The sequence below is a fragment of the Haliaeetus leucocephalus genome, unplaced genomic scaffold, assembly GCF_000737465.1.
Source record: "Haliaeetus leucocephalus isolate CR32 unplaced genomic scaffold, Haliaeetus_leucocephalus-4.0 Scaffold207, whole genome shotgun sequence".
Taxonomy (NCBI): domain Eukaryota; kingdom Metazoa; phylum Chordata; class Aves; order Accipitriformes; family Accipitridae; genus Haliaeetus; species Haliaeetus leucocephalus.
In genome coordinates this window covers 739,556-759,178 of record NW_010972643.1, presented here as the reverse complement: position 1 = coordinate 759,178, position 19,623 = coordinate 739,556, and the positions used below count along the sequence as shown (strand labels likewise).

The following is a 19,623-nucleotide window of genomic DNA, read 5'->3' as shown; positions in this document are numbered from 1 at the left end:
GAGAAGGGGTGAGAAGGTGCGGGGGGGGGGGGGGGGTTAGACTGGATATTAGAAAAAATTTCTTTACTGAGAGGGTTGTCAGGCATTGGAACAGGCTGCCCAGGCAAGTGGTTGAGTCACCATCCCTGGAGGTATTTAAAAGGCGTGTAGATGTGGCACTTAAGGACATGGTTTAGTGGCGGGCTTGATCGTGTTAGTTTTATGGCTGGACTCGATGATCTTGAGGTCTTTTCCAACCTAAATGATTCTATGATTCTCCCCAGGAGAGCATTGACGAGTCATCAGTGCCACATGTTGCTGTTGGTGTAAGCCTGGTAGTAAGCCTGTCTTCTCTAGAAGTGCAGACACTATGATCCATGGAAGCGATAGGGATTTGTGGAAGGGGGCATCAGTGTTAGAAGGATTTGGCACCTGAATTTGTCCTTAGGATTGAGGAATGACAAGAACATGCAGTGAGATACCTTAGTTGCGGCAACTATTTTTAAGTCCAGATTTTCTAATCTGGAGTCTCTTTAGATGCTGCTGTGTTGTAGCGTAGGTTCATAAAGTAGGCATCAGTCTATTAAGACTGGAGACATTTTATTGAGGTACTGTCCAGGCACATAAAACATAAGAGACTTTACATTTATATGTCTGATATATCAGAATAATGTCTGCAATAACAGGTAAAAGCAGAGAAGCTCAAGTTGATTAATTAACTATTGAGGGTTTATTGTGATGATCTAGTAAGATGTGTTTTCTTTCTGCAGCTCCTGCCTCAACTGCATTCTTAAATTACATTGGTTTAAACAGCACTGCTGCTGCTCGTTTCACGGTGATGCTCTTTCCTTGCTACTCACTGCTGGTAGAGTTAAAAAAAAATAGACTTCCTGGTTTGAAAAGCTCAACATTTGTACTCAAATGTATATTAAAGCACCTAAAAGTTAAAAACCCCCAAACATAGATGCTTAATTTACTTCTTATTGTGAGTTAAATCCAGAGGGCCTGCAGCTTTGCTTGCTGTGACTGCAGATGGGCTGTTTGCTCCTGTTTTTTTAAAAAAGGGGAGTTACTACTTTCTGTCAGCTAGGACAAGCCCTGGTTACTCCTTGGCTCTCCTTTCCCTGCAAAGAAAAGAAACTCTGAAGTTTGGAAGGAAGGAATGAGACCGTTTGTTGAAGATGAAAAGGGCTGGAGCGCAAAGCTGGTGGAAGTAATGTGCTGCGTGGGTCAGTACCACAGCCCGGCGCTGGGCTGGCAGGGTGGCAGGTCTGCCTTCGGGACAGAGCAGAACTTTCTCGGGGGGAACCCTCTCTCAAGAGGCTTTCAGTGGATTTCCTTCCTTAGTCTGTTTCTTTCGTAGTCAACTGCCTGTTTTCTGCTTCATCTAGGGGGGGTTGATTTGGTATCCGAGCTGGAGCAGACTGAATACTGTTGCACTGTGTTTTCCTCCTAGTATTCATTTGCTTTTCTGGAAGTATTTGGGGATTTTGATTAAAAATCACAGTTGTGGTGTTTTGGGTTTCGTTTTTGGTTTTTTGTTTTTTAATACTGGTGTTTTTCACAACATGACAGGTGACAGCTTTCCTCCTTGTTACACATTGTGTATGTCAGGTACAGAGTTTTCCTGAGAGTGTTTGTGTAATATATGCATATATAAAAGGAATAGGGGTACTAAGCATCACTTCTTTCATGTATGTTAGCATTTTAATTGAAAATAGGGTTGCAATTAATAGTGATTGCATGTTCTAACAAGATACAAGGAAGTAGATTTTTTTTAACTTTTTTTTTTTTACTGTCATCGCAGTTAACATTTCCCTAAGTGTAAATTTTTGTGGTAGTTAGTCAAAACTAGCAGAGGTTACCTTAGGAAAAAAGACACATTTTATGCTTGTGGGCTGGAATATTAAATTCTGCAGTTGGGAAAACTTGTGTTCCTTTTAAAACAGCTACCCATAATGGACTGGTTACAAGTGAAAGTATTTCTGGATTTATTTTATTTCTGAGATTTTTCTGTTCTGCACATCTACCAAACCAGAGCTTCTACCTAATTAGGATAAATAACTGATGTCAGAAATGCTGTCTTGCTAGATGAAGGCTATAGGGAAATGTGTACATAACAAAAGGTTTTCTTAACCTGCCAGATTTTTTTTTCTCTCCAGTAGTGCAGCTTTGCTCTTTAGTTTGTCTCTTACTCCTTTTTTGTGTGTCCTCAACTAGAATAAGAGAGTGTGGAGCTGCAAAGTGTGGAAAAAGCATATGCCAGAAGCTTGGAATGTCTTGAGTGGCATGGAAAAGGCATTTAGGGAACAGCAGCTATTCTGTACAGAGAGGAATGTACATATATACAGTATGTGTATACTACCTGAAGAACTCATTATTGTAGTGAACTGTGGCTGCAGAATTTATAGGTGTGTTAAAAAAGGATTGGAAAAAATAACAGGGAAAAAATACATCTATGACTCTTAAATGCAATGATATGTATAAGCATGTAGAAAGTCTGTGAGTCACATAAGGGAGGAGTATACAAAGGCTTCACAGGCTTTTGCTTGTAATTTTTGCATTCGTTCCCAAATACTCATTTCTCACTACTGTTAGGAACAGCATTCGGTGCTCAGTTTGGCCCAGAATGGACTCTTGTATGATCTGATGCCGTTTTGAAAGACCTCAGTATCACACCAGAGGCTTGAAAGTCCATGAATATGGATCTTCTGAGATTATTTTTTTCTTTTTTTTTCTTACTTAAGTTAACTTTGACCAATCTGACAACAGTATTTTTTTTAACGTAAAATACAGGATCTGATTCAATCTTCTAATAATGGCAGTAGCTGCAGAAGGGGTCTTGTTTTGCTGCCTGATCTCATTGCTCATTCTCAGCCACACTACAAAGAGCCTGAGTCAATGAAACAGCTGCAGTTTTGTTGTACAGGGTTTTAAGGGATCTTGCCATTTTAGGCTTGCACAGATGGTCCTAGTCCTAATGCACCGCAAGTCCTGCTCTGGGGAGCTCTGAGACTGTGAATGGGCTCTGTAGCAGTTGTACTGGCTAGTGACCGTACGTAGGTTTGTGGAGATAACTGAACTCGTGCGCTGGACTGGCAGTTAGTGCTCCTCTAACCTGGCTCAGTGGAATACATGTATATACTTCCCATTCATAAGTGGGATACTTTCTTACCCTGAGTCTATTGCTTTTATTGTTTCTTCTCAATATTTTGTGGGTGATCATTGATGCTAACTCCCATGCCAGGGAGCAAACTGCTGGCAGTGGCCGGGTCCCATATCTGAGTTAGTGGACATCCCTGTTTATAGAGGATTAAAAGAAAGAGAGTCCTTTGACTGAAGCTGTAGCTCTTCCTTGCACATTGGAACAAGGGGGATATTCTAGTCAGAAAGTATTGTGATTAAAAAAGCTAACTTTCATATAGTAAGAGATTTTCAATTGCTAAATACTTTAATAATTAATTGGATTTTGGGGGCTATAAGTAGTATTTATAGCTCTTAAAAGTTAGCCTTGACCTTTTTAGCACATTTTAAGGAACAGTCGACTTCTCCGAGGAAGTTATATTTTTGTTAGTAGTGCTGCTGTCGTACCAGCAGGGCTGTCGCCCTGGAGGAACTCACCTGGAGCTCCTGCTCAAGAAACTTTTTTATGACATGCTGTGTTGGACTGCAAAAACATTTGCTTGTTATTATGTTGATTAGACATTTCAGAGCTTTTACAGGCTATTCTGTTTTTAAAGTTTATTAGAATGCTAATTTTATAAAGCTCTCCATAAAAAAAAAAAAAAAAGAAAAAACAAAACCAAAACAACTTCTGCATCATTTGTAGAGCTGTTAAACCCTTTGCTTTTTCCTCTTTACTTCCAGATGAGCGGGACAAAGTACAAAAGAAGACCTTCACAAAATGGATAAATCAGCATCTCATGAAGGTCAGTTCATATTTCTGTGATGTCTGGATGACTGATTACTACAGCAGTGATTGTGTCTTTTACTAAATGTTTGATTTCAGGATGCAGCTGTGTTACACATAGTAAGGAAGATCTTAAATTGTGAGATTTATGCATGTACTTTGTCTTTGAGGAGTCATGGGGGAGTTGAAATGCTGCTGTGTGATATCCCAAGGTGATCTATTTGAATACTTGGATTTGAAATTAAAGTGAGTCAAAGTATAAGGGATATGATTTCTTTCTGCAAAGCTTGACACTTTTCTGGCATTAGTGCCATGGCTGTAGTACCATAGCTAAGGGAAATGAAAAAAAAAAAAAAAAATTTAAATTTTTTAAGTACTGTGTTGAGGACAGAGAAATGACCTTGAGAAGGAGAGCTCTAGATCATCCCGTGGCATCAGTATGCTGCTCATGGATTAGAAATAGAGGCTTTCTAGGGACAAAAGTTACTTTTCAATATCTTTCTTTTGAATAGAAGTGAACTTTGCCTCAGGGACAGAGCACATCATTTTAACAACATGTACAGCTTTTAGTCAACAGAGAACTAAAAGCCGTGAGTTCACCTTCACTGCATGGCCCTTCAGTTCTAAATTTAATCTGCTGTTTCAGCGCCAACTGTCTAGCCCAGATATTTCTCTGGAGAAACAGATTGTATAATTACTTAACATAGCTTGCTTGATTTATTTTTTTTTTTTTTTTTGCCTCCCAGAGGTTGAATTCATGTAAAAGTCACATTAAATAAAAATGTATTTGCAAACAGCCAGTTGAGATTTAATTAATGAGTATAATGCTCAGACACTGTTGGAAAGATCTGCTTGTATTCATATTTAGAGAAAAATACTTTTTTTTAGGGGACAACATAATTATCTCTCTACTTCTTATAGCTGCTCTTGTGGGTATTTGAGAAATACTGGACACTGAAGCAGAACATAATTTCTTCAGGGAAGTTTAAAATCAACTTTTTTTTTTTTTTTTTTTTTTTGGCTCGTCAAACCTTTAGAAGATGTAGAATTCTAGTTTCACCTCTTTTAAAAATTTGAAACCTATGTAGCTCTTGGAAATGGTGTGATGTAGGGACCTTACCAGGCCTGGATGTGAAGTTGGTCCCAATTTTGTCTTTAGCAAGAGACCTCTCTTCCAGAGTGGTCTTTTGGTCCTTCCCACCATGACTGAGCCATCAGGAGTGGTCCTGACATAAGCGTCTGTGCAGCACATAACCTTTCTGTGGGCCGGGTGAGTTGCAGAACAGGTTTTAATACTGCTCATACCAATAGGCTTTCCTTTGTGGATTTGCTAGACCCAAAGGAATCATGCTGTGTAGAAACAGCTGCTCCAAAGACCCCTTCTATGCAGACGCCTCCTCACTGTAATCCTGAAATACCTGAGTGGACCCATGTCCTTGCAGAAGTCTTCTACTTGCTAATGAGAAAAGACAAGAGGCTGCAGACCTACAGCCTTCCCTTTCTGGATTTTTACCTCATATTTATAATGTAAGAAATGTATCCATTGTCCAGTATTTCAGACAAATTAGATTTAAACAAAAAAAACCCAAAACCACCATACAGGAAGATTGCCAGTACGCTGGCAGCAAAATGCAATCTCCAAATTAACCATCAGGCATTTCTTCTTCTGACTGAGTGTAATTGTTACCATGTTTGTAGAGGCTATTAATCTTTTTATGTATTAAAGATGCAGTTTTAATTTTCTGTGGGATGTGGAAAAGCCTATCTGAAGCTTTTTGGAGAGCAATCCTTTAATACAAGTTAAAAATGATGCCTGTTTTTACAGAATAGCAGTGTATTGAAAATTATATTTCTATACACCATTATTTTACACACTTCTAAAACATGCCCAGTCATTGTTGCTATACTGTCAGCTTCTTGGGAGTAGCTTGAAAAAGATTTAGGCTCTAAACCTGTAAGGAAATTGGGGTAAAGAGTTCACACTAAATCCTTTTGACTTGCTTGCCAAGGTCAATGGCTTTAGGCCTTCATCTTCAAATAGTTCTCAGTGTGAGTGTTTGTATAGGTAGATACAGATAGATATATAGATGTGTGTGTGTGTGCTGCTGGCCTTGATTTTTTTATCTCAGATTGCTCACTTTAGAATTCAAGTTAAGGATCGATAACTTACACAAATACAGTTTGACTATAGCTCTTCCATTAACTTGGAATTTATGTAGCAACTCCACTTTATCTTTTGGAAATACTCAGTTTTGAAAGCAGTTGGTGATACAGTTGTCAGATTTCTGTTCTTAGAGCACTGTTTCTAGAACAGTGACTTGCATGGAAATTAAAATCAATCCTTCAAATGCTCTCTCAAGACACAAGGGCATATTTAGAAAATACTATATAATGGAGGGAATGTAGAAAAAGTAGCACTGTAAATGAGTGCATTTCTAGCAGAGTCACTAGACCTGTTCTGGTCTGTGCATTAAGTTGAACTTCAGTCCTAGTTTTCAGCTACCTTGGATTTAATACAAAATACATGCAACTTGTATTTGCCTATTCACTGTCAATAGCTTGTTGCAGACAAAAAAAAGGTGGGAAGCAGCTTATTTCAAGCATCTAAACAGCTTTATCTGAGCTAGTTACCAAACTACTCTTTTAGGTAGCAGAGAGAACAGACCTTTCTAGATGTCTGCCCCCAAGGCATCTACCTTAGGGGGAGATGGATTGCATCCTGGAAGTGTTTTCGCTCTGCTGACTGAAAAAGGAGGTCAATGTGCTTTGTCACTGTGTAGGGTTCAACAAGAAGCAGAAAGGATGAAGGTGATCATGGAAATTACGAGGGATCATGGAAAACACCAGACCGTGCATGTGGACAGGACCCTGCTATGGGCACCAGGGATGGATTGCATTTTTCTTTCATCTTTTTTTCCATCCTATATTTGTTCTTTACTTTCTCTTTCCTCTCTTTCTTTTCTCTGTCCCGTGTTCCTTTTTTAATTTTCTGTTTTTTTCTGTGTTTCTTTTCTCTTCTTGTCTCTCTTTGCTTTGTCCCTGCTTGTTTAGTTCTTTCCTTGCTCATTTTAATTAATCTCCTATTCTGCTGCAGTCCTTGGGAAAGTACCAGCCTTTTATCCCTTTATAGCAGTATATTCAAAAGAGTTTTTTCTAGGTCAGCAGCATGATGCTTTTATGGGTTACCATAATTTGTTGGGGAATGGCATGGAAGCCTACTGTCATTCTTCTAATTAAATTCTATACTTACGGGGTTCGCTGAGTAACCACAAACAACAAGGTGGCTGAGAAATATTTACCCTTCTGCCTTCTGTTGCCCATCTTTAGTTGCACTGGATTCAAAGTGTGTAAGTGTGTAGTATATAAAATAGTGTGTAAGATTGGTCCTTTGTCAGTTCAGTTGACTAGTTAAGCATGTATTTGTGTACTTTGCTAAACTAGAAACATAGTCATTGCAGAAATATTTCCTGCAAATTATCTTGAGACACATAGTTTTAGAGACAGGTACATGATGTGTTATTTGCAAAATTCAGCTGTCTAAGTTCTCTTTGAATTCCACAGTTTAAGATCAAGTGGACTGTCACTACATTTTTTAAATGCTGAAGTTTTTCTTCTGAATTGATAATAGATTTTCTGAGGACTGGGTAGAGCATTGCACTTGCTAAGGCTACTGTTTAATGTCTGATGGTGAGGCTCCAGTTTAAACGTTATCTTTTACTTCTTGTTGACTTACGCTGGAGAGGTGAGATATGAGACTTTACACTCGCCTGCTGCTGTGGTACGAGTTTCCAGGGAGAAATTCACATGCCAGCGTAGCATGGCAGTGGGGTAGAGATCTCTCTTCTCTTAACTTCTCTAAACCTGCCTTTGCTTCCAGCAACTGTTTCACTTTACTGCTATCAAAATAGGATGTTAAATTCTAGTACTTGCTACAGCAGTAAGTAATCCTTGACATAACAAGTACTGGTAAATTTGTGGAACAAAAGGGTTTCATTCTAGTGTAGTGTTTGCATGGTCCTAAAGCATCCAAAGAGAAATCCCATTTCCACGAAAGCCCAGAAATTCTTCCTGACATCCCTTTGAATCCCAACCCCCAAAACCTAAGAAAAGAATGAGAGAAGTGTGAAATACAGGGGGAGGATGAGATAAAGTTGGAAAATAAAAAAAAGCTGCTGATGAAAAAGGAGTAAAAGCAGACAAATTCTTCAATGTTGTTCAGTTCCTTTCTCAAACCAATTTAAAAAATATTTTTGTAGTGCCAGACTTAGTCTTGACAGATGAAATGGGATATTTTTAAATACTTGAAGTTTCTTTATGAGAAATTAGGATGTACAGTAAATAGGACTAAAGGCAAGGCAACCACCACAGACTGGCTAGATGAGTGCTCGGAAGGGAAAATATGGTGAACACCCACGTATCTTCCCTCCAAGGGAAAATGTTTCTTTTTCATGGAAGAAAATGTTGTAGAGAGCCTTTTAACTAATCTTCTAGCAGCGATATGGGACCTTGGGGTGTCATGCCCATGGCACTGGCAGGGAGCCCCGCAGCCCCGTGTCCCCCACAGCACGGGTTGGCTTGGGACCCTTGACTGGCCAGACCTCGGGAGAAACACTCTGGTGATGGGAACAATGGGCAGCATCCCTGCATAGTCATTAGTTGCTCCAAAAGTTACTTTTAAAGGTCTTATGAGCAACAAGGCTTTTATAGGTAGCAGGACAAAATGCTTTTAAAACTATTGTTTTAAAGCTCCATGTTTGCAGTGGTAGTGCATTTGAGAGAGAGAGCGTGCAGCTTTTTGTTATGCAAAGACTGAATGAATAATTCAGAATAGAAACCTGAAGTTATTGATTTCTGTATATCCTTCAGGCAGCGCATGGCTTGCAAATGGTCACTTAGGTCGATTGGTTCGTGAAATGTTCAGGTATGCTTTTAATGGTGGAGGGACTGTTCCTGATACAGCGCAGTTATTCCCTTGCTGAAAGTTGGCACTTTACTGACACTAGTGGTTATCCTTTTAGATAGCACTACTCTGAACTATCTTCTTTTTAGCCATGCAGTTAATCTGTCACTTAAAATTCCCCACCTCCTCTTTAGAAATGAACACTTTTTACTCTACATTTATATTTATTTTAAGGGATGAGGCACCTGGTGTTAGTCTAACAGTAGTGACTTTAAAAAATAAGTCTCAATCTAACATCTTTCATTTTTGAAACATACTTGGAAGAAACATGGTTTGGGGGTTTCTTTCCCCTGTGTTAAGGAAAATAAGACAAAGATTGCTTGCTCTGCTAGTGCATCTAAATGGGTCTTCTGTGTATTTCTCCTAGTTAATTCTGACAGCTGCTGCAAACTGTGTTGGGAGCAAATCCTGTAAAATCCCACTTCCAACACTGCACACAGCTTGCTTTGGGCATTGGGTGTAGCTGAAGCATTAGTATTTCCCCCTCTATTTTGTTTTTCAATTGTTCAGCAAGGCTTATTGTCTGCTTGGTAGACAAAGGAATGTTTCGGCTTTTCTCCTAATATTTTTGCTGTTGTGTGTTCAGGACTATTCTAAAAGGTCTTGAAGTATTTTTTTCTTTGAGATATGCTCGTTCTGAAAAATAAAGAAAAATAACTCCTGAAGATGATAATCAGTGAATGGTGTAATGAAGTATTTGATTTTGTTATTATCCCTGAAAATATGCACAATTATAGTTTATTCACATTGCATTGTGTACAAATTTTTCAAAAATCTTCCACTTGGAGGTAAACCGCACAACATCTTTCATCTGCTTAGTATTATCTAGAGCTGTTTGCAAAGCAGATTGGCAAGTAAGCTCAGGACTTTTTCGGTGTTTAATCAAAGTTTAGATGAGGGAGGACAGTAACCAGGAGATGTGAGGAAAAGTAGTGACAGAATGCCAGAAGCTAAAGCTGAAAAAGAAGTGGAAATTATACAAGGTTTTAAAGGCTAATAATAAACTGCATCACAAAAATCTCTCTGCGAGCAAATAAATAAATAAATAAATCCAAGTCAATAAAAACTGTGCCACAGATTTCAAGTTTATTTGATCCTCTTTTATGCGTTCAGACTTCATGACTACCTGGCAGCAGGAAAGAGAATGATTGAAACCAGTAAATTAAATATACATGAAATATACGATAGCTTGAGCGCATCGATATTTTTATGGCATGCAGCACTATTGAACCAGTTGATTGTATGCTTTTATGATCCCTTTTATTGTGGGGTTTTTTAATTGTTTTATGTAGGTTCTCATGTATGAAAGAATGAGTATAAGGAGAATTAAGTCTATTATGAGATTACTCTGTGATGAAATAGAACCACTAGAATCAATATGTTTCCTACGATAGACTAATATATTAATATATTAATTCATTCTGGTTTTGTGGGTTCATTGTTTGCAATTAGGTCTCAGCATAAATTTTATTTAATATCATTTATGCCTTAGAGATAGCAAGAGATAAAATTCTACCATTTGCAATTAAGTGTTGTCTTTTTAATTAATTGTTAAATTATGCATGGAATTATTTTTTATCTATATACTTTTGATGTATCTGTATTTAATAATCATTTATATATAAGTTTAGAAATACTGTGGCTTGATCTAGCTCCCATGGGGCCAGTGTAACTGTGCAATTGGCTTCAGTGGGAGTAGTATGTGTCCCAGTATGTGGACTCTAGCCAGTGAGCAACTTCAAACATTCAGTCGTAAACATTACCTAAATGTTTTGTTCTACAGCAGTATTTCATATAATTTGGAAAGCTAGGCTTGCCCTCAGGTAACGTAGATGTGTGACTGTATGAGGACCTAAGAAGGCATCAGAAAAAACATGTTTTTCCTATAAAGAAGCATGTGTTACCTGTTAAAGGCATTTATGGTGCTTTGAACAGGGAAATTTAAAGATAGTAACATAATGTTTAAAATCCTTCTCTACCTAGAGTACCTTGACTTTAATCGCAGTAATGTCGTATCTACCAACCTTATATTTTACCTGCTTTGGGCAGGTGTAGAGTGTATTGCCTTTGGTCAGAGTTAGTGTATCCCTGTAGTTTTAAGCTGTGAAAGCCAGATTTATTGGTTGAGTTTGATGTTATTAGCATTACATTGGCATACTTTAAACAACTCATCCCTGATAAGTTATGTTTGGTAGTACATAGTACGGGTCTGGAAAGGTGAGGGCAAGTTGGAAGCATGAAGGGTGAAGAAAACTGGGTGCACTGTATAACCGAAACACTGTGGCGTGTCTCTGGCCAAAGATAAAATGGAACAAAAGGTGACCATGGTTGCTGTTGATTCAAGGCGTTGAACTGGAACAAGGAAGTCAGCGGTAAATTTTTGGTCACTAACTAGCATCAGAAGGACAGGACTGTGTAGCAACAGGGAAAATCATTTCTCCTCATAACTGACAGGAGTAGCAGATGTGGAGGTCTGCATTTGAACACCTAACAAAGGTGCCCTCAGTAGCCTATGCAAGAAAGAGGCATTTTTGTGGCACAGCTCAGCTCATCCCCATGGGGTGTACAAACTAGGTGAGGGCACACTTGCTGTTCTGTTCCCTGCCTGCTGCAGGAGTTGGCGTGGCTGCCTCTGGTGTGGACACGCGTCTTGTGAGAGAGGTCCCAGCCAGGGAGACCTTCAGCCTGTCAGGTTCAGAAGGTTGCTCACAAAGCTGCTAGTTATTTAGGTCTGGACTGATCGGGAGGGACTACTTCAAAATTTTAAAAAGGGAAGGTAGCTTAACAGAAAGTGGTTGCAAAATCCCAGGCTCACCTTTCAAAGCAAAGAGAGAATTGGGAAGTAAGAAGAGGACAATGAACTTCTAAGCAGCAGAACTGGGGAAAGCAATAGGAAGGGTCTCCTGGGGAAGTAATCCAGGAGAGGGAGGAATGCAGGAGAGCTGGCAGTCATTAAAGGCATTTGTGTTGGAGGCACGGAGGCAGGCTGCAGACAGGCAGGACAGATAGGAGACATCATATAGAATATACTGTTGCTTTTAAGAGATGCGTGAAATACAAAGGAGCCATACAAGAAGTGGAAGTAAGGGTAGCAGGACTAAAGATTTGTTTAAAGGAGTTAGTAACGCATGGTGGGGTAAAACCAGACAAGTAAAAGGTCCAGAAGGAGTTAACAGGGTGACATAAAAGGGCACTGGAGAAAGGTTCTGTAATTACGTCAGAATATGAAGAAGAAAGGAGAAGTATGGATGCATTACCAAGGAAAAGAAATGAGGAATAGTGTTGAATGGTGTAGAAAAGTCTGAATTGCTCTGGCCTCTTCAGTCTACAGAATACTGACTTGGTGAAACACATTTTAGTAAGATGAGGGTGTGTTATGGGTTTGTGTGGTGTGGGTTTTTTTGGTAGCAAGGCAGGGGCTGCAGGGCCGGCTCCTGTGAGAAGCTGCCAGAAGCTTCCCCGGCTCCAAGTCTGACCCACTGCTGGCCCAGGCCGAGCCCGTCAGTGACGGCGGTAGCGCCTCTGGGATAACGTATTTAGGAAGGGGAACTGGTAGCGAGTTGGGGGATTGGAATGTGAGAGGAGCCCCTGTGCAGACAAGGAGGTGAGTGAAGGAGGAGGGAGAGGAGGAGCGGGGGAGGAGGGGATGCCCCTGCAGCCCGTGGGGAGACCAGACGGCAGGCTGTCCCCCCCAGCCCACGGAGGGGAGCGGGGGAGCGGAGGCTCCTGAAGATGGCCGTGACTCCATGGGAAACCCTTCGCTGGAGCAGTTTGTGGCTGAAGATTGGCCCGCGGAAAGGACCCATGGCAGGGAAGTTTGTGAGGAGCTGCAGCCCATGGAAATGGCTCACATTGGAGAAGTTCGTGAAGGACTGTCTCCCGTGGGAGGGACCCCACACTGGAGCAGGGGACGAGTGAGGAGTCCTCCCCCTGAGGAGGAAGGAGCAGCAGAGACAAGGGGTGAGGAACTGACCCCAACCCCCATTCCCCGTCCCCCTGCGCCGCCGGGGGGGAGAAAGGAGAGAAAACTGGGAGTGGGGTTGAGCTGGGAAGGAGGGAGAGGTGGGGGGAAGGTGTTCCAAGGTTTGGTTTTACTTCTCGTTATCCTTGTTTTGATTTGATTGGTAGTAAATTAAATTGATTTTGTTTCTTCCCCAAGTTGAGCCCATGACCATAAGTGGTGAGTGATCCCTCCCTGTCCTTATCTCGACACACAAACCTGCCCTTATATTTTCTCCTCATCCCACCAGGGCCAGGGGGAGTGAGCAAGCGGCTGCGTGGTGCTTTGTTACTGTCTGGGCTTAAACCACGACAGGGTGAAATTCAGATAAGGGTAGAGCAGACCAAAGAATATTCAGATCAGTTATGTGCTTTCACCCAATAGTTAGGAACTAACTGAAGTGATTTATAGCATTCTATCATTCTATTTAAGTATTCAGAGGGGATGGGGAACTCCTAGGAGTCTGCAGTTATAGTAAGCATAATACCTCTCCAAGCAGAGGAAAAAAATGGGAAGTTACAGACCTTGCAGGGTAATTTCTCTCCCTGGGAAGACGGTGGAACAACTGGTCTCTGAAGGCAGGTGGACAAAGGGGAAGCAGTGTACCTGGTGCATCTACATTTTTTGACGTGCTACCACATATAGTCTCATTAGCAGATACTGTCACGAAGTTTGAACAAAAGGATCCCAGATACGGTTTGCTTGGATAATGCCATCAGTAACAGCTGCAACTGCAGCTAGCACTGGCACTAGGAAGAGCCAATGCCATCGGTTGTTTCTGCTGTCGTGGCTGCCATCAGGTGCTGCAGCAGCAGCATCTGGCTCCGGGAGGCCACACGCACGAGCAAGGATCCATCTCCCACCCAGAGATGGCATCCAAGCGCCTGCAGCCCTTGCTGCGGCACATCCTCCTCTGAGGATTCAAGCTCTGTCGCTTCATCCTTGCAGTGATAGCCCTGTTTCTCTAATGTTGCAGCTGTACTTTGGCTCAGGCCTTTTGTCATGTTCTCAGCAACAAGTCCCACCCTTGCTCTGCCGTGAATCTTACAGGGTCCATCACCTGCACTGGGCTGCATTGGCTTATGCCCAGGGAGCTCCAGGAACTGCAGATGAGCTCAGCACCCTGCCTGTGGGCCAGCACGGTGCTTAGGAGACAAGGAGACAGCTTGTAGTTCTGCCTTCTCTTAGATGCACAAGTGTGCTTGTGGGCATATGGTTGTGAAACTCCACTTGGCTGCGCAATTCCTGATCTTTGTAATGACAAGAGGTTTGTGGCTGTCTGTAATAAAGCAGTAAGAAGATAAGTTTTCTTGGAAGATCGAGGACAGGTTGTGATAATTTGAGTTTGTTTAGTCTGAAACAAAGAAGACTGAAGGGAGACTTGATAACGTGTCCTTAGTAGGTAAAAGGTGGTTATGCAGAGGCTGGTGAACAAGTGTTTTCAGAAGTCAGGCTCTAAGGGGAGGGACAAAAAAAATTCAGTTAGGTTACAGAAGAAGTTTTAGTTTGAAGATTAGCAAGGAAAAATCCCTCTCTCCAAAAGGCATGTAAGCATAGTAAAATACTGAAGTATATGTATTAAATACTAAATTCCCTTCATTTGAATTTTCAAGAATAAATTAGAGAAGCATCTCTGGCATTTTCTAGCCAAACTGAATCTGTTCCACTGCACTGGGTCGGGTGAGGTGATCTGTTCAGTCCTTTTTAGCCTTACAGTTGTATTATTCTGTGACAGCCTAGTAAGGCCCAGCCCTTCTCTGGCACAATAATATTCAACTTTTGAGTCTTAGAGCCGATGACTGCCAAGTTCTTTACCAAAGCTTGTATTTTCATTAATGTAGTGATTTCAATCAGCATCAATCCTACAGTTCCAGTGAGAATGCCCTCTTAACAGTGGGCTGCCGTGTAAAGTGAAGCTTAGTGGTGTTAGCTTTGTGTTTTTCATTAATCTGCATGCCTTTGTAAGTAAACTATTTTTAAAAGGAGATAGAATAAATGTCACAAGTGAGGCTTTAAGCAGGTTGTGAGTCACACTTCAATTATCGTCAGTAATATGTGCTGAGGCTGTTATCTCCTAACAGCTAAAAAATGTGATAGAGGTGTAGAGAGGGTTTTATAATGTGTGCTTTTTTTTGTTGTTGTTTTTCTAAGATGTATAAATATCTTCAGTCTTATACACAAAAACATATGAACAAAGAGTACAGCATTGAGGAAAAATCATAAAGGGTTACTGAGGTACAAAAGAGGGAGGAGAGATGGACGTGCTGTGCGTTAAAATCACAGCTGATGCAAGAAGCGTTAAAGGGCTGGAAGCATGTGTGGAGTCACACGGGACCTCGCATGACATATGCTAACATGTGGCGTCTGTCCCTCCTGCTCACTGAGAGCTGTCCACAGAATGAAGGTTAATTTGGTGAAGTAGATACTAAAGCTGGCTGGACATCTCTGTGACTTTAATGTTTTAGGACTTTAAATTGTAGTGATAATGGAGTAGATGTCCATTTTATGTTAGTAGATACCCGTTTCTGCTGAGCTTGCCAATCTACGTAACATGGGCTCCACTCAGATGGGTTTGCTGATCCCAGTATGCAACGTTACAAGCAGCTGACCAAGACTGTGCAAGTATTAAACACAGTGAGGGTAGTGCTGTGATAATGGTGATGAATAAGCAGAATGGGTCCTGTGGATGTATTCTGAGTGGCAGGACCGGTGTTGGTTGGAGAGAACCTTTCAGCCCATTCTTCAAAAAGATTTGAGATGTGTGAGCTGGAATGGAGACAAGATTTATTTTTCCGTAGGAGGTGGAAAGAAGGATTTTTTGACATTTAGGACATTTGGTTAAACTTGTTCTGTACAATAAAGGTGTTTCAGGTATCACACAACTACTGAAATATAGAAAAGGAATCATGGATGTGCATGTTTTTCCCACTGTTTGATATATACGTAAGATTGTGCACCTGCTTGCATACTCACTGATTTGGGGATTAGGAGAATATTGGAATGCATTTCATGAAACCAAGTACAGGAAGATAAGAAGAAAAATGTAAGGACGAGATTTAGCAATGGTCTGATTTTTTTTTAATTAAGCAGCAATATATTTACCTTAAAGCTATACAAGTATCTTTTTTATGATTATTAAGAGTTATCCAGAGACATGTGAAATAATTGAAGGCTGGGGGCAAAATGCAAAATAGAGTATGCAAAAGCAATGGATTAGTCGGATGATTGAGTTGTGTGGAAGAAATGTGAAGGTTAATGTAAAAAAAAAAAAAAGTGACTGACCTAAGCTTTAAGATACAAGGACAGGGCTTTGGTGGGGTGGAACACACAAGGGGTGTTCAAATCGCAAAGTTCTCATGTAGAACATTGGCCAGATGAGAAAGCAAAGGATGAATCCAAGGATGCAATCAAGGATGAATCTTCAGTTAGAAAACATTTGTTATAAAGAAAGAGCGGCGGTGTTGAACTCACTTTGTACAGGAGACTTGTTTAAATGTGACTTAGTAAAAGTATTTGAAATCATGAAAGGATTTTATGAAATGGAGTAGTATTAGCTGTGTCTGCTATTTAGGAGAATTAATATCCAGGAACAAAGTCATACAGCTAGAAAATTACTCCAGAGTACGAAATAAAGAACTATTTCTTTTCAGTGAACCGCAAGAAATGCTTCCTGCAAGGTAGATTATCAGACTGGCGAGCAAAAGAAAAGAGTGAAAGTGAGTTTTGGACCACTGGGCCTAAAACCGTATTTGCCAGACTTTGCTTGCAAGCTAACAGGTGCACAGAAGAGACTGGGCACGAGTTTTTCCCCTCATGCTATCTCGCCACCAGCCCTGGCTGCGGGCCCATGCGTGTCCTAGGCTGTGGGTGTCCAGCTCTGGAGCATGTGTGTCCATGCGGAGGCAAGGGAACAGCACCATCTGCAGCCCAGCACTCTGCACCCAGCCCCTGGGGAAAGCAGTGCCCAGAGGTCACTGTCGCAGGGTTACCCAGTGATTAAATTCTTCCAGAACTTGTATGCTTGTTTATTTTTAACAGAATGGGTGAAGTTTATTATAGGATTCAGTACAAAGCAAGGATCGTGACCAGGGTCTGTATTTGGAGTTTGGGTTTTTTGCCTGAGAAATAAATTTTGGGTTTACAGTAAGGAGATTAAAGAACTTGAGAGACTCAGGGGAGGTTGTCAATCTGTATGTAACTGATTTGGCTCCCTGTTCTCTTGGCGTGACATCAGGTTGGCCATGGACCGCAGCTCAGCGCCTCACTGAGCTAAGACAAAGTATTAGCAGCCAGTTGGGATGGAAATTACTCGAGGTGGAGTGGCCCTGTGGGATATCGAGCAACTCTCATGGGCTTTACATGGGGGAATCTAAGAAGTCTGCAGAGCAAAATAAGTAGTCTTGAAGACATTTGAAGAAGCAGCCTGGCTTGGCCGATCAGTCATGTGGCAATATTTTGACAAATCTGATATTTTGACAATTACATGCTGCATGGATCTTGTTACAACCCGTTCAGAATTTTAGAGTGTTTCTCATAAATCATGCTGCATGTGTTAGCATAGTAAACCTTTATTTTTATACATAAATACAACTTTTTGAATGAGATATTTTTTTTATTCATGGCATAGGTTTATTTGTTACCATGCAGTTAGAACTGCCACTATGATTCCTTAATTTTCAAAGGACTAAAACATAAATTTTCAAAACTTACAAAAAACGGTTTCTTCATGAGAAGTGCTTTTAATACAATTTGTCCTTTAAAAATGAGCTTAAGTACATTTTTAGGAAGCTGAAACATTGGGGAAACTCATCAGATATCAGGGTCTCATGCAGTGGCCACAGCAGTTTTTCAGCAGTCTGAAGACTGATGGCATTTTCTGTGGAACAGTGTAATTGTAGGAGCTCTTAACTGTCTGTGTCTATTACCTCAGAGAAAAGCATTTTACTCTAGCTGAAGTGAATGGGAGTCTTAACAGATCTTGTTTCCACAGGAATTGAATCAGATTCTTAAAGAATAAATTTGAAGTTTATCGTGAAACTCGCAGTGGCCTTGTGCCAGCTGTCGTTTGGACTTACTAGTGACCTCAGTGGTAATTAAGAGTTGATCCTTTCTTCCCAAACACACCCCTTACACTTCTAAGTTTTGAGCCTTATGCCATTTTTCTTTGGAAAAGCAGTAATACTTTGTCTGGGCTGGGCATTTAATTAACTTTGCTTCCAGAAGCAAGGAGAGTGGCAATTGAAAAGACTTTCCCAGTCTATGTGGTCTGAAAAGCCTCTGTTGGATCTGTAATATTATAATTCTTGGTAATGCCTGTGGATGACACTGATTTTATAAAGGCTTGTCAGGTGAACTTCAGTTTTCCAAAATCAACGTGATGCAGATTTTATTCTGATTTTGCCTGTTCTGGAAGCTGTAAGAAAAGGTCTAATTTGGCATGTTCTCGTAATGATCAGTGCAGCTTAATTATAGGTAAGGAGACTTCTGATGTTTTAAGAAAGATACTTGATTACAATAGTCTGCTTTCCTCACCCTGTAAAAATGGATAATTTTGCAAGTGTGTGAGCACAAAACTCTGCCTTGTTTTCAAGCCCTGCAGTCTGCGAGGGCCACAGTGGTTGCCTTACCTCCCTCAGGGAGTTCCTGGTGGCCTCTGGTATATGGGAGTTACTTTGTGTTGTTCCTGCCTGATGTGATTATATACTCTCTTTTGCCTTGACTCTAGATTCTGCAGCATATTAATGTTTGTTTCCACTCCTTCCCACACTATTTCAGTCAAGAACGTCGTCCCTTGCATTTTAGGGTGCTGGTCTGGAACACGCTGTGCCCTAACGTGAATGTCTGTGAGGTCTCTCTACATGTATGCTGGGTGTGCACCCACTGTATACATAGAAAAGGCCACAACCCTATTTTCCTGCCACGTTTATTTCTGAATAAGAAGGGTGTGACGCTTCTGTGTTTTCATAGAATCATCATAGAATAGTTTAGATTCGAAGAGCCTCATCCAACCTGACCTTGAATGTTTCTAGGGACGGGGCATCTACAACCTCTCTAGGTGACCTGTTCCAGTATACCCTCACTGTAAAAAATTTTTTCCTTACCTCTATTCTAAATCCTACCCACTTTTAGTCTAAAACCATTACCTCTTGGCCTATCACAACAGGCCCTAATAAAAAGTAGAGGTGTGGCAGCGTTAGAGCGAGCTTCCTACTGTACTCCAGCCTGTGCATCTTCTGTCCATCCTTTTCAAGACCAAGCTGCTTTTGCTTGCAGAAGCAGAAGGGGGACAGTCCTTCCCCTTTTACCCATACAAGCATCAGCAGCCTGTGGTTTTATCGTGTAAACTATAGATTTTTTTCCAGTATCAGTACAACACAACTAATAATATCAAGAAAAACTGTAAGAAACAGGCTTGCTATGGAAGGTGGCTTGTACTCTGCTGTCACCCCTGGCAAAAATGGAGATCACTATGTGCAAATTCAGTTCCCTGAATATGGCCATCTAGGGCTGTTTGAGATGTTTAAGGGTATTCAGGCCAGACATCTGTGGGGGACTGGCTAGCAGGACTTAGGCAAACCTTAGTGCTTCTGGAGAAGCAGGTGGAGGCTAAGTGGCATACCCCCTAAACATAAAACAGCCCTATAGATGTGTGCCCAGGCAGCTGTATCATGCCTTCGTTCTCTGTCAGTGGAAACAAGAACCAGGCAGGCTGAAGGCAGTGCTGACAGATTTGCTGTGATGCCAGCCCACAGAGGAGGAAGCCAAGCCAGGGTC

The 19,623-nt window shown here is 41.0% G+C and overlaps 1 protein-coding gene across 2 annotated transcripts in view; it reads left to right on the top strand.

The window, feature by feature from the left end:
• The window catches only part of DST (dystonin), a 306,520-nt gene that overhangs the window by 92,346 nt on the left and 194,551 nt on the right, over nucleotides 1-19,623 (top strand). For both annotated transcript variants that reach the window (XM_010566374.1, XM_010566375.1), the window contains one exon: nucleotides 3,847-3,908. In XM_010566374.1, coding sequence (XP_010564676.1) covers nucleotides 3,847-3,908 — 62 coding nt within the window. The remainder of the gene's footprint in view (nucleotides 1-3,846; nucleotides 3,909-19,623) is intronic.